General features: G+C 33.8%; 1 protein-coding gene across 1 annotated transcript in view; it reads right to left on the reverse strand.

The window, feature by feature from the left end:
* The window catches only part of LOC114241006 (uncharacterized), a 30,827-nt gene extending 16,196 nt beyond the window's left edge, over positions 1-14,631 (reverse strand). Inside the window, exons 1-15 of the mRNA XM_028171698.2 lie at positions 14,329-14,631; positions 11,211-11,341; positions 8,988-9,124; positions 8,729-8,760; positions 8,403-8,545; positions 7,810-7,944; positions 7,414-7,524; positions 6,874-7,006; positions 6,147-6,283; positions 5,751-5,856; positions 5,246-5,358; positions 4,010-4,167; positions 1,987-2,176; positions 1,215-1,364; positions 745-877 (exon numbers count right to left, since the gene is read on the reverse strand). Coding sequence (XP_028027499.2) covers positions 745-877; positions 1,215-1,364; positions 1,987-2,176; positions 4,010-4,167; positions 5,246-5,358; positions 5,751-5,856; positions 6,147-6,283; positions 6,874-7,006; positions 7,414-7,524; positions 7,810-7,944; positions 8,403-8,545; positions 8,729-8,760; positions 8,988-9,124; positions 11,211-11,341; positions 14,329-14,458 — 1,939 coding nt within the window. The 5' untranslated portion in view covers positions 14,459-14,631. The remainder of the gene's footprint in view (positions 1-744; positions 878-1,214; positions 1,365-1,986; positions 2,177-4,009; positions 4,168-5,245; positions 5,359-5,750; positions 5,857-6,146; positions 6,284-6,873; positions 7,007-7,413; positions 7,525-7,809; positions 7,945-8,402; positions 8,546-8,728; positions 8,761-8,987; positions 9,125-11,210; positions 11,342-14,328) is intronic.
* Between the last annotated feature and the right edge of the window lie 60 nt (positions 14,632-14,691).

The following is a 14,691-nucleotide window of genomic DNA, read 5'->3' on the forward strand; positions in this document are numbered from 1 at the left end:
CACCGTGAATCATCTACTATCTTAATTAAAGAAATAAATATTTTGATTTTCTGATATAACGTTGATGTAAATTCGGTTGCGATCTCATGCGTCACAGGACGTACGAGAGTAAATACGAATTGTTAATGTACCTGCCTAAGGGCTCTCATAATGCAATATGTTGCATTATATTTACAAGCCAAAAGCAGGATAGTATACTGTTGGTAGAGTTGAATGTTTTGTGTGGCTATTATTATTCTCTTGCAGGGCATTCTTTTTTTTACAAATCGTGATGTCATGGCATCCTAGTATTTTATTCTAAACGAAAAGCAGTTTCTCATAATAATGATTACTATTAATATTTAATTATTATTAAATCTGGCCAAACTGAGTTGTGACTATTGTTATGTAGATGATATCTTTCATATAAAGCTACCTACTAAGTCTTAACTATTAAGAACCTGACAAACTAATTAGCCAAATCAGTAGACATTCTCAAGTGAAGTCACACTCATGTGGGAATTGATTTATTCAGTTTTTTTTACGAGTCTGATTAGGGTATGTATGTTAAAGATTTTAGGCTTATTAAATTTATTTTGAACTTTAGTGCAATAATATATTTTTCTTTTTTTTATTGCCCTGTAGGTAGATTAGCATACGGTCCACCTGATGGTGAGTGGTTACCGTCACTCATGGACTTCAGCAATGCGCAGGGACAGAGCCAAGCCGCTGCCTTCAACAGAGTCCCAGCTAGCAGTGACGTACCTGCTGGAGCGTCGGGCTTGGCGGGCGGCTGGTCGGCGGGTTGCGCGGCTCCGGATTCAGCGGGAGGCTCGTCGGTTTCCATTGGCTCAGTTTTCGAATCATCTTTCTTTTCTGTTTTATTCTCCCCATTTTCCTGTCGACAATAACTCAATGTGTAATTGAATACTTAATGAAAATTCCTTATTCCAGGAAATTGATCTCTGTATAAATGGACAAAGACCAAATCAAATTACCATAATTATGTTAGTCAATTGATTTTCTTGCCTTTGTTTTATGTAGTAACTATTGCTGGGTTTTAGTCGTGAATATAAATGGGTGGAAGTACTATTTTTTTGAAAAAATACCAAAACAAAAGTAAACAAACATATTAATTTTTAATCATAATAAAATGAATTAGCTAGAACATTACACCACTGATGTCGCGGCAAATTCCCTACATTTACAATCAAAACGCAAAGAACGAAACTCACCTTAGGTTCGGCTTCTGTTTTATCTTTTTCACCTTCTGCCTCTTTCTCTTCTGATTTCTCAGGATCTTTCTCACTCTCTGATGTTTCTCCTTTCTCGCGTTTCTCTGCTAATTCCTTTTCTTTCTTTTCCCGCTCTTGCTTTTCACGTTCCTGTAATGATAGAAATCAATATTTACCTGATAGCAAAGTTACAGTTTTTTTTTTTAAACTTAGTATGTTCACTTGAATGTCTTAGGGATGGAGCATGTTGTGAGTAGATTACTGGTGGTAGAACTTCTTGTGAGTCCGCGCGGGTGGGTACCACCGCCCTCCCTATTTCTGCCGTGAGCAGTAATGCTTTTCGGTTTGAAGGGTGGGGCAGCCGTTGTAACTATACTGAGACCTTAGAACTTATATCTCAAGGTGGGTGGCGCATTTACGCTGTAGATGTCTATGGGCTCCAGTAACCACTTAACACCAGGTGGGCTGTGAGCTCGTCCAACCATATAAGCTATAAAAAAAAAAAGATGGGTACTAACTAAGCTGGGCAGCATAGATTCCACATTGCAGGTTACTCATAATAAACATCACATTTACATTTACAGGGCTATTTGGGCTGCAGGAAACACCAAGTGAGCTATCAACCGTCTGCTCATCTAGAGCAATTGAGAATAAACACACAGCAAAGAAATATTTTTAATAATATAAACACATTAAGGAACCATACAACTTCAATAGAATAACTGCCCATGAACTTCTAATAATGTATTTTTCATGAAACATTCTGATTTACCTCACGTTTCCGTTTCTGTCTCTCCTCCCTGTCTGATTTTTCTCTTTCTCTCCTCTCTCGTTCTCTTCTCTTTGCTTCTTCTTTCAAACGGTTTACTTCTTCTTCAATGACCCTCTTCTCTTCTAAAACTTGCTCGACTGGTACTTCAATGCGTTTCCGCACTATTTTTGTTTTTGACAGCATGTTGTAACTGTTTAAATATACCGTGATATTTAAGAACTATATGAATTAATAAATATTATTTCTAAATAGAATGTAATATTAAATGAATGCCTAAGTCCATGTTCATAAATTCACAAGCCCTTTAGGAAGCATGTGTTGAGTGTAAATTTATATAAATTTACTTCACGACTTACAGTCTCACGCACAATGAATTTGTTAGCTTTATTAAAAAACTGCAAAAAGGGTGATTGCATCATTATAATCCATGATTGATTTTAAAAAAAACTGCTTTTTGCTGCTATTTTATTCTGTCTATCAAAGCCAATCTTTTCAATTTCCAAATATATATATATTTTTTTTAAATAATGCATTTTTAGTAATGTTTGATTTTTTTTTCTTTCACGGCCAACCGGCTGGCGGTTTGTGATAATTTAGCGTATGCCATAAATATCACGTAAATCGTAAACCTTCAAACGGGAAAACTTGGCTATTATATAGCAAGAATAAGCAGAGCAGTGATATCTGTACCTGTGTAGCTTTAGAATATGTTTAATCAGTATTGTAGTATGTTGTAATGGAATAGAAAATGGTGAATATTTGATATTTTCATAATAAAGAACACTAGCATTACACTACCGTACTTTACCGAAATTAAGAAAAAGAATTTAAAGGAAAAGATGATATTATTCTTACACAATTTTAACAGTATTTGACACAAATCTAATGAAGTCATAAGTTAATAAGTTATAAGTTAAAAAGTAAAAAGTTTTGTGTAAAATAAAAATTGAATTGATATTTAATTGACATTGTATGATTGTATTAAATAAAAAATCCGTGGCCACGGAAAATGTACAGTATTCGAAACGTCGGGAATATTATAATGACAACAAAATCATAACATTTTAAACCATAAAAATTAAAGCTCAAAATTATAAAACTTTTAGTTTAGCTTTTTGTCTATCTATTTATGTTGTTTTTTTTTTCCTACCTATGCTGATAGCCTTGAGAGGCTATTTCAGCTTCGCCCTGAAGCCTTTATGTTGTATGAATTGGAAGTAAACACGGACACGAGAATAGCAAGTGTACTTAAAAACAGTAACTGGAAGAGATTTTACAAAAAAAAAGCTGGTTAAAAAAAAAAGCGGCTTGGCTCTGCTCCTGGCATTGCTGACGTCCATGAGTGACGGTAACCACTCACCATCAGGTGGGTCGTACGTTCGTCTGCCTATCCTCCTCCTCCTTGCGTCTTATTCCTTGTTGCTGAGGGTCGTGACCACCCTTTTGTATCGCCTTCGCACGCACGATCTTGCTCCATCTATTCTTGTCTCTGGCGGTGTGGAGGGCGTTGTGAAACGAGGAATCAAGAGCGATGCGGATCTGGTCGGACCAACGTCTGCCTATACGGCAATCTATACTTAATTTTATAAAGAGGAAAGATTTGTTTGTTTGTTTGTATTGAATAGGCTCCGAAACTACTGAACCGATTTGAAAAAATCTTTCACTGTTTGAAAGCTACACTATTCCCGTGTGACACAGGCTATAATATTTTCTGAAAAAAATTAGGGGTCCTTACTAAAACTCCAATAATGTAACCCAAGATGTAAAAAAATTACCTAAAATATTATTTACAGCGCGTGCTCTGCGAAAACTATTGAAGATAGAATAAAATAATGTACTACGATTTTGTAGAACATATTATTATTTACAAAAAGTGTCGCGACAGCATATGTCTAACTATTATAGTTATGCCGCAATAAGTGTTCTTTTATTTGAAAAAATAAAACACCGTCAAATATCGTTGAAGCGAAGCCGGAGCGGGCCGCTAGTAAAAAATAAAGGTAGAGTATAAAGGTTGTATTACCGTTCGTATCCGAAGTTGACTTTGTAGCACATGTTCTTGGTGAGCACGTGCGGGTACAGCGTGCGGTCGCCCAGCGCGCTGCGCGGGAACTCGAAGGCGGTGCCGAGCGGCGCGCCGTTGAGCGTGTACGACACGACACACGGCTCCGACTCCAAGTCCTGTTGATCAACACGTCGTCAGCACTAAAACGGTAGCTAGGTACGGTAGGTACGGTACCGGTCATCGTTCTCGTCGAACCCGTAGCTTTTTAGAGATGTTCCATTCGTTTCGAAATCATTTTTTTGCTCTCTGACGATAGTTTTTTTTTATTTTTTTTTTTTTATTGCTTAGATGGGTGGACGAGATCACAGACCACCTGTTGTTAAGTGGTTACTGGAGCCCATGGACATCTACAACGTAAATGCGCCACCCACCTTGAGATATAAGTTCTAACATCTCAGTATAGTTACGACGGCCGCCCCACCCTTCAAACCGAAACGCATTACAGCTTCACGGCAGAAATAGGCGGGGTGGTGGTACCTACCCGCGCGGACTCACAAGAGGTCCTACCACCAGATGGCGTTATTCGTCGGCGTACAGTATGTTACCTAACAATTCGGAAATTTTTTGTATATTTTCCAATAGACCCAATAGAAATTAACCCACAGACAGAGCCCACTGAGTTTCTCGCCGGATCATCTCAGTGGGTCGCGTTTCCGATTCGGTGGTAGATTCTGCGAAGCACGGCTCTTGCTAGGGTTCGTGTTAGCAACGTCATCAGGTTTAAGCCCCGTGAGCTCACTTACTAGTTAAGGTTACGATGAAATAGCCTCTCAAGGCTATCAGCTTAGGTAGGAAAAATAAAGGTGGTCCACCACCAGACACGTCAAACCACAAATTGTAATTAAAATGACCACTATTCACGTTCTCTTACATGTGTGAAGTGCCATCCTGAATTTCTCGAGGAACTGTGTTATATGTGTTTACTTTTGATTATAAGCAACCCTAATTCAATATGTCACTTTATAACCCGCACATCCCTACTTGTTCTCCTCGTGGGTCTTGGCGGGGCATGCATGGAGGGAGCGACAGAGACGCCGCCGGCCGACTACAAAGTTTCGAGAAAGGAGGCAGTCCTACAGTCGATATAGCACCATCGAACTGTACCTTACATCAACATCATTAAAAACTAAACACCTTAAACTTGGGATAGTTTTAATTCGTTATAACTTTATATAAAAATGAAAATTTCGTTACCAAATAAGCACCAACAACATCCTTTTCGTTAAGCGATTTCCCATATTCTTTGTATTCTCCATTATTGACAATGCGGCCAGTGCTCTCGAAGCCCCAACTTAACTCACTTTCACCTAAAAATAAATTGTACTTTAACATCCAGTTCTTTTATTCTAACATTTATAAAGAACAGTTTCCATAAGAACTATAAATAGATTGAAAGTTGTAGTAAGGCTATGTTCAGTTCTATTTATTTCCCTTCCAGCCCACTGTATTACAATGAAAGAAAAAAAGTATATTATATCCAGAGTAATTTTTTTCTTTCTTCGGAAACCATCAAAAGCCATTTTGCAGAAGAAATGGGAAACTAAGTTTTTTTATTTAAATATTGTTGTTAGTGATTCCAAAAACTTAAATCTACATGCTTCGTTCATGCATTCAGCATGGTGGCAAATATACATAAAACATTTTATCATATAAAATGCAAGTTTTTGTAAAATGTTTTGGGGTTATGTATTTATCTTACCAAGATGCAAGGAAGAGTCGTCTGTGGACCAGCCGATTCTTATTCCAGATGTTAGCGCATCTTTTTCAGAAGTTTCAGTTGTTGCCATAACATCTCCGACACGCACCTATATCAAAAATATTCATGTAGGTACGAACTTATCCTTCGATATATCAATCAGAAACCTTTTATCTTTATTTTCTGTATGTTTCAAAATTAACGTAAGCAATGTTAATTAATTTATTTTTTCTTAGGCTATTTTCCCATATGCCATGCTAAGAATTTGGATGTTGATCTATCTCTACGAAAGAGTATATCATTTTAAGTTTTAGAAGTTTGGCACAGATGATCCTATCATGAGAATACTGCCTGTACCAGTCTCCGTTTAATATACTCATGTTGCTATATGTCACAAACCTCATAGACGACTCGTCCAGAAACAACCCCATGAGTGGCTCTGGCTCCGGCCCAGGCGTGCGAAAAGGCTCCTTCACTGAGCGGAACAACAGAGTTCAGTTCTGGTAGCTCTAGGTATTGGTTGAGATCGCTGTCATCTGTAAAGAAATGTAATTCTATGACACTTTTTCTCAAATTACTTCTTTAAGTAAAAATTTCCTAAATTGATGACTGCATACAAATCTTTGTAAGGTAATTGTTTTAAAATTCATTGGAACAAAAATATATCCTTCGAACTTATATTTTTTATAGTTTTACAAGTAACATCAACATCATTTACAAGTAACATCTCTCTATATTTGTATGTTAACACAGTAGTGATAGTGACTCCTCATGCACCAGGTTTCAATGGCCTATGACATTTCTGAAGTTTTTTTAAATATTCTTGCTATTTAAAATGAGATACTGAATAAAATGTAAAGAAAATGCATCAATCTCTTAATTAGTGTAAATTTTTACTTAACTTTAATAAAAAAAACAACTACTTATAAGTGTTGATACTGTCCTGCTCAAATTTTTCGCATTTCTTGTATATTTTTCATAATCAAATAGACAAAGTTTAGCAGAAAACCAATATAATGTAAGAAAATTGTTCCTAATTTATTAAATGCAATGTGGATTTGGTGGGTTGAATTGCTTCTGCTAAGCTATGTCCATTGTGAGGTATTAAATTCAAGAAGAGACTTACACCAAGATAAAGTGACTTTGTTATCGTCAAGCTCAGGTTCGGGAACTCTTATCTCGGGTGGAGGTTGAGCATCCTTATTCTTCCCTTTACCTTGTTCTTTGGAGTTGGCAGATTTTGCTTCTTTCCGAATAAGCTGTCAAAACAGAATTCATTGTAGGGTTTTGTGGAGTTTTATATCTCGCACGTGTTTAAAATTTGTAAGACTTGATGTCCAATATTCCAACAATATTTTGATTTCTGACGTATTAAATACTTAGGTTTTATGATAAATTTAAAAATGCAAAACTAAACCGTAAGTGTTTTACAATTATTGCTTTATGGAAAGGATCTAGATTTTATTAACAAAAATGTTGATTAAGAATAATCATTCAATAACGTATATCTATTTTTAAAAAAAATCATGATATAATTAAAGATTTTAATCATTATTCTTTGAGCTTTTTTTTGTTTGAAGTAAATATATGTAAATGTATAATTGAAACGTAAAATCAAACGTCGATGTACAAAAACGTGCCATGTTCGACACGCGCTAATACATACCGGTTCTGGAGGCGTCAAAATTTCATTAGTGGCTTCAACGGTTTTATAGAAATTGCTCCATCTAGCTTTTTTCTCGTATTTACGTTTCAAACGCTGGAGTTTGACAGGGTTCTGTGCAGATTAAAATAAAAATATAGTTAAATAATTTAGATTTAATCATATACAATTTTTTATTCTATATTAGGAGGTTAGTAAATTTTATCAACTTGAGATTTTGTTTAATCATACATTTTTTTATTCTATTTTAGGAGATTAGTCATTTTTATCAAATTGTGATTTTTATTCTGCTGCTGCATATTTTAATGAATTAGTAGGCTTATTTTTCAGGATGTAGCTATTACACTTATAACAATTATTACAAAATTATTAACTTTATGATCATTGGTGAATACATACATCGCTCAATTCTTCTAGTTTCTTGGCATCTTCCTCAGCCTGCTTCTTTTCACGTTCAAGTCTCTCCTGTTCCCTGATTCGAAGCCGTTCATTCATTTGAGCCCATTCTTCCTCTTCTGTGAGCTCACGGGGCTCCTGCCAACAAATAAAAAAGTTAGTATTTTTTTCATGCCATGCTTAGGCTCTTAATAGTTGTTTCCAAAGAACAACTAATGTTGATCTAAATTAAAGAGTGCTTTACAAACCCAACCTTACAAGCGAATACCATGTGTAAGTGAAACCAAAAAGAAGGCATTGAGCATGAGAGCTTACAAATTGCGTTTGAAGGTTTCAGTTTCTTAAACTTATTTTCACATTAATTAAAATTCTATTACAATTGTATTTACAGTACAATGTGGTAAATACTATATAGCATCATCAACCTCACCAATTCAGTCAATCTGATTTGAATAAATAATAGCTAAACCTTACACTAAAACAATTAGAATTAAATAATAACTACCTACTTTGAGAGCTTATCCCTGTGTATTGTATATTGTATTTGTAAAAATTATTAACCAAAATAGCCATCACAACATCATTGGATTGCTTACCTCTTTATTTTTCTCTGCTTTATCTTCTTTGCTTTCTTCATTCTTCTGTTTTTTGCCTTCAGTTTCATCACCGTCATGCTCCATAGTTTCAGCGGTATGTTTCTTTGCGTCATCTGGACCCGTAGATTCTTGCGTGTCCATTGCTTTTATATAATTTGCACAAGTTTAATAGATAGTAGGATAAAAGAATTACTTGGTTCTCATTAATTTAATTTATACATGAAATATTGATCTATAGGACTTCAACCAACATTGTTGTACGTCAAACAAAAAAAAAGGGAGAATTTTCTGGTAAATTTATTTTCTGTTAATTAATAAAAGCTTACCTTTGTCATCCTCCTGTTCATCTGATTCATTTCTGAAAAAGTAAAGAAATAAATAAAAATAAATATGACTTGTTTCCTCTTTAATTCATTCATAGGTATGTTTTTAAATAAACCAATGATTCGGTTTATAAAACTATAAGAAAAAAATTACAAAAAATATTATACAAAGTTGATATTTAAGGGCAGAGTTAGGCAGGGGCTATGGATGGTATTGACAATGTCATCTGCATTTGTTGACCTATTAACCTGTCGAGCTTACCTGTTATTAGGCTCTTTTGCGACCTGTTCATCCTTAGTTGGTTGAGATTCAGTTGATTCTTCCTCAAGGCTTGGTGAGTAGCGGTCATCACCGTCACTGCGAGTTTCTTCCGGAATGGGCTCAGGTGGGTCTGCAGGCTATTTTCAAAATGCAACAATAAAAACTACATTACCAATTAATTGAATAAATAAATAAATGATACAATACAGGTAACGTCATACAGTAGTTATATTTATTTTTAGTATTCCTTCTTATTAGACACAATGTTTTGTAACCTTTGCTGAAACATTAAAACGTGTTTACTATTTTTCCACAGTAGTGCCGAACATTGCCGGTTTTTTTTTAAATATGCCTATGTATTATATGTTCCTATGTGATGTAATTATTTTGAGTATCAATTCTGTTTTTTTATTTAAAAACTTTATTAATAGCAATAATACGAACAAGTAAAAAAATGTGCACACACTCAAAATCGTAAATTTAATCGAAGTGGGGGTGCGATAACTCTACTTCGCAATTTTCAGTACAGTGCATAGAAGCGCTATCGCCGTGTAGCGTATAGGATTAAAACGGAACGCACCATTCGACTGTGTATTGTTACGAATCCATGAGTGCTGATCAGTAGTAAAGCACGAGATTAGGGGTGAGACTAATCTATACTAATATTATAAAGAGGAAAGATTTGTTTGTTTGTTTGTATTGAATAGGCTCCGAAACTACTGAACCGATTTAAAAAATTCTTTCACTGTTTGGAAACTACACTATTCCCGAGTGAAATAGGCTATAATTTTTTTTTTTAAATTTGTGATCCTTACTAAAGCTCGAATGATGTAATGCAAGGTGTAAAAAAATTACCTAAATTATTCTTTACATCGCGTGCGCTGCGGAAACCATTGGTGATAGAATAAAGTAAACTTATACCTTTAAACGAGCAATTCTTGTAGGAAAATAAGGTCGTAATAATGGTATTATCACAGACTATTTCAGCATTTTCGATCATATAACCTTATAGGTATAAGTGCGTCGAAATACTATGAAAACTTTACAAGCACTAGCCAATTTGAAATAACGACATGCAATAAACTATAAACCTGCTATTTTTTTTCTCAAACTTCAAAGAACAAAGCCTGGCTTTCCTATTTGAATAAAAATCTAGGATTCGTAACATTAAGAGCACTGTTTTGAAATTTTCTTTTTTTTTCATATGATTTGCAACATTCATAAGAAAAACTAACCATTTGAATAAACTCCGTTTTTCAATATGTACACTTCGGAAAAAGGTTATCGTGTATAATGGAACCAGTTATTCAAACACAAAACACGGTACGCCTTAGGTTTATCAGTAAATTTATCGCTATTTTTACGGTACGTTGTTACTGAGGAAAAATAAATCAATAACAAGAAAAACGCAATTACAGTTTAAAAACCTAGTCCTTATTATCTTAGATTAGAAAATCAGGCAGGGAGTGTTCAAGCATTACTTGACTTGACTTACATTTAATTCTAATATTTGTATGACCTTGCATTTTTATTGGTGATGTATAAACACTGTCAAGATTGTTATTAACTTTTCTTAGTGCTTGTTATTTTTTGTCTCGGTAATTGATAAATATTTAACTTTCACAGTTGGTTATTAGTCTATTCCATCTGTTTTGCAAGAATGGTCTCTTTACAGTAAGACATAATTTTTAATGAACATATCGAGAGACGAAAGGCTATTTAGTTTAAGCGACATTTATCTTTGTAATTAAGGATGCGTTTTAATTGGTATTAACATCAACAGTTCGATGTTTTTAATTGAACTTCAATTAAGTTTACTCCATTGAAATAGCTAAAATCTTTTTATGATATTTTTCCAAATTTTAAACCTTTAATGGCTCTCTTACTACCATTACTACTCTTACTTACTCTAATACTGGTGGTAGGATCTCTTGTGAGTCAGTCCGCACGGGTAGGTACCACCACCCCGCCTATTTCTGCCGTGAAGCAGTAATGCGTTTCGGTTTGAAGGTTGGGGCAGCCATTGTAACTATATATCTCAAGGTGGGTGGCGCATTTACTTTTGTAGATGTCTATGGGCTTCAGTAACCACTTAACACCAGGTGGGCCGTGAGCCTGTCAACCCATGTAAACAATAAAAAAAGAAAAAAAACTTGGAAAGTTGCAAAAACGTCGCGTAAACCGAATAGCCTTTCTCCCCTCGATATTATGCGTTTACTTTACCTTTGCTGGCGTGGCTGCTAGTTTCGAAGTAGACGAGGAACGGCGAGTGGTTCTTGATGCCGGCCGACGCGGTGTTCCTGGATCATCAGTATCTTCGGTGCTTGTATCTAATATTGAATTGTCTGGTAGTGCTGAAAAATAACGTTTTTTATTAATTTTCATTGTTAATCAACAAAATCTATCAAGAGAAAACATTAAATTCATTTCTATAAGCTTCTAAATATTAATTGAACCAATATTTAGGGTGTTAAACCAATTAATAAAAATTGATTAAGGTGTATACCTTATCAATATTCTTAATTTAGTCTTCAAATAGTTTAAGCATATAGAGCATTCTGGCATTAATCATAAGGAAAATAATTATTCAAAACTCAAATTTTTTTAACTAGGTATCTTTTTAAATACAGTGACAATTTTTTTGTAGTACAGGTGGTAACACAAGCTATAAAGCATGATGTAATCTAAATGTACAAGAAATTTATTCTGTATAATTATTTATTATGGATGTACATAAATTATTATATGCTTGTTGAAATTTAATAAATAACATTTTTTTACTGTTTACACAAACAACACTCAACCTTTTATTTTATGCATTCATTACTATTTACAAAAACGGTAAAGAGAACCATAGTGATCACTTTGAACAAAGTGATTTAAAATACTGTTGTTTTCATTTGAAGTAGTTTTACATGTGAATCAATCACTACATTGCTTATTTTCTCTTAATCTCTAATTCTATAATTTAGATGACTTTTTTTTATTATTATTGGAATTATTGGAAAAATATATTTACATAATACGCGATTTTTCTTCAATATTAATTTTTTTTCTCATTCTTTGCGACATTTTGAAAGTTTCAGGAATAACTCCGCAATGTTTTGGTGCGTCTTGTGTATAGATAAGTAACAAACTAAATAAAGAGATATGAAGAAGCGGGCTTTGACTCTACTGCAAGATGTTTTGTTTCTAAGAATTAGAAAAGACCCTACACTAAACTAAATCCTATTGTTTTCTTTCCTGATTTTAATAGCTTAATAGCCATTGAAGACAAATGTGGATACCTATTCAAATTGTTTACAATACAGCTTAGCCGGTCCTTCTAACAGATCTAATTCTCCAAAATATTAGTTAAATGTGGTCGTTTTATGAGGTATGTCATTATTAGCAATGTCATATAAAGCAATGTTTTTAATAAGGCAGTCATATAGCATTCAGCCGGGACCTTTGTTATTATAACCGGCATGTTGTTCTAAACAATGTCACAGTAAATGGTTTTGACTGTACATTCTTTTTATGATATTAAATTAATAGTTTAATAAATTATTTTAACCCTATACTATAACTTTAATATAACTCCTAAATACAGTATTGTATGTTCTACAAAACTACTTTCCATAAGGGCTGTAATTGTTCAGTCGCATAATTGAAGTGTTTAGCGGGAAACAAAGGGGCGCTGTTTCAACCCCATACAAAATTGAGTTAAGTTTTACACAATTGAGAAGTTAAAAAACTCACACTAAGCACACGGGCCAGTTCTAATGGTTGATTTTCTTACATTAGCTCCGTTAATGTTTTAAAGGAATTTAAAAAAAAATTACTTCTTCAATAATGTTTGTATGTTGTTGTTGAAAATGTTTTATATATTAACTAACAATTTTAAAATGTTCACAATAATCGAACATTGCATTCATTAACAATGTTCTAGGTATTACCTACTCTATTATAGTCTGATAATAAATACTAATTGTAATTGAAATTCTACATTACATTTTTTGATTTGTAAAATTTGGGAATCCTCAACAGAATGAAGCATTATTTTGCACCTGAACAAAGACTTATGTTTTGCAAAGCACAGGTACAAGTCTCACTAGGGTCCAGCTTATTTCTCTGAAATATCATATACCACCTATAGATTCAATTCTCTCTGCATCCACAGTGTGATTTCAGATACTTTTTTGGCCACATACCACACAGCTTCGGAATGAACTTCTCTGCATAATGTTTTGTTGAACTTTATGATATCTGTTAGCAATACTAAGCATCCACCACAGACAAAATAAAGTTGAAACAAACTTACTTAATTTTATTATTTAATAACAAGTTTTCTGTATTTGTAACATATTGCATGCAACCTATTTTATGTAAGGTTGACGGTAATGTGACCATTGTAATCTTCATCAACTTAATGATAAACATTGCTTGTAAAACACAGATCATAAACAAAGTATGGTGTTGATTTTTATTTAGTAGATTAGGTACTTAATCATTATTTTTAAAAACCATCTCTGTATATTATCTTAGTTATCTATAACACTGTGGTGAATAAATTAATTTGCTACGCATGCTTTTTTTTTACACATCTGGAAAATATTAGTCTTAATTTTTCATTCTAATCAACATTATTAACTGCTTGCAAATTTAAATAAAATAACAGTAGTTAATAATTTCGTTGTAAACCTTAGAGGAAAACATTAATTAATCAAATAGCAGCAAAAGGACGTATACATTTTGTGCAAAAAAGCATGAGATTTAATTGAGTTTCGTTTTATTTTACTTTTCAGAATCGAGCTCTTCTTACCTATTATTAAGCTTAAGATTAATCATATGAATGAATTTCCCATAAAACGGTGTATACATAGATTGATAACGAAGTCGAAGTTTTCAAATCGATTACGATTTGAACTGTTCAGTTCGAATAACTTGCAATAACTGATATGCGTCGTTGTCTCAGTAAAAATATATAAAATACTTCGAAAACTTTGATGCTGTACATTAATATTGAACAAATTATTAGATTTTTATGCGATATTATTTTATACTACTTGAGTGTGAATAAAGTCGTAACCTTGATTTTGGCGTCCTAGGCTAATAAAATAGGTGTGTTTGCAAATCATCTTTATATGGGACAGCAAACTGATGTATGGTTACTACGAAAGTTAAAGTTATTATGAATCACACTAAATCTCTTAAAGTGGAAACAACAGTGCAACAATGATCCATGATTGATCGACAAATGTACACGTGCAGTAATTAAAAAAGTCCCTAACAACAATTTCAGTAACGTTACTAAAAAACTGTACATTACGCATTAAATAATTACATCTGAAATCCTAACCTGTTCCAGTTTTCGCTTCGAGTGCTTTTTTCAATCTTTCTACCAAAGCCGGCTTGTTTCCCTTCGTATCTAACCCGAGAGCACCCAACTCGGACCTCAAGTCCACCACCTTCATTTTAGCAGGATCCATTGTATTAATCGTCTGATAGTATCCACTTCACAACACTTTAAAGTTTTTAAAACACATGTGCTTAAATAATTATTAATTCTATTACTATCTGAACGAAAATTCACGACAGAAAAAGCGCCAACTAAATCCAAAATGGCGATTTAGCGGCGCATCAGCATAACGGAAGGAAATGGCGGTATATTATCTATGGTGGGGATTGGCGATTCCAGAATTTTTTGGAATAAGCTATTTGT

Source organism: Bombyx mandarina, chromosome 24, assembly GCF_030267445.1.
Source record: "Bombyx mandarina strain Sakado chromosome 24, ASM3026744v2".
NCBI lineage: Eukaryota > Metazoa > Arthropoda > Insecta > Lepidoptera > Bombycidae > Bombyx > Bombyx mandarina.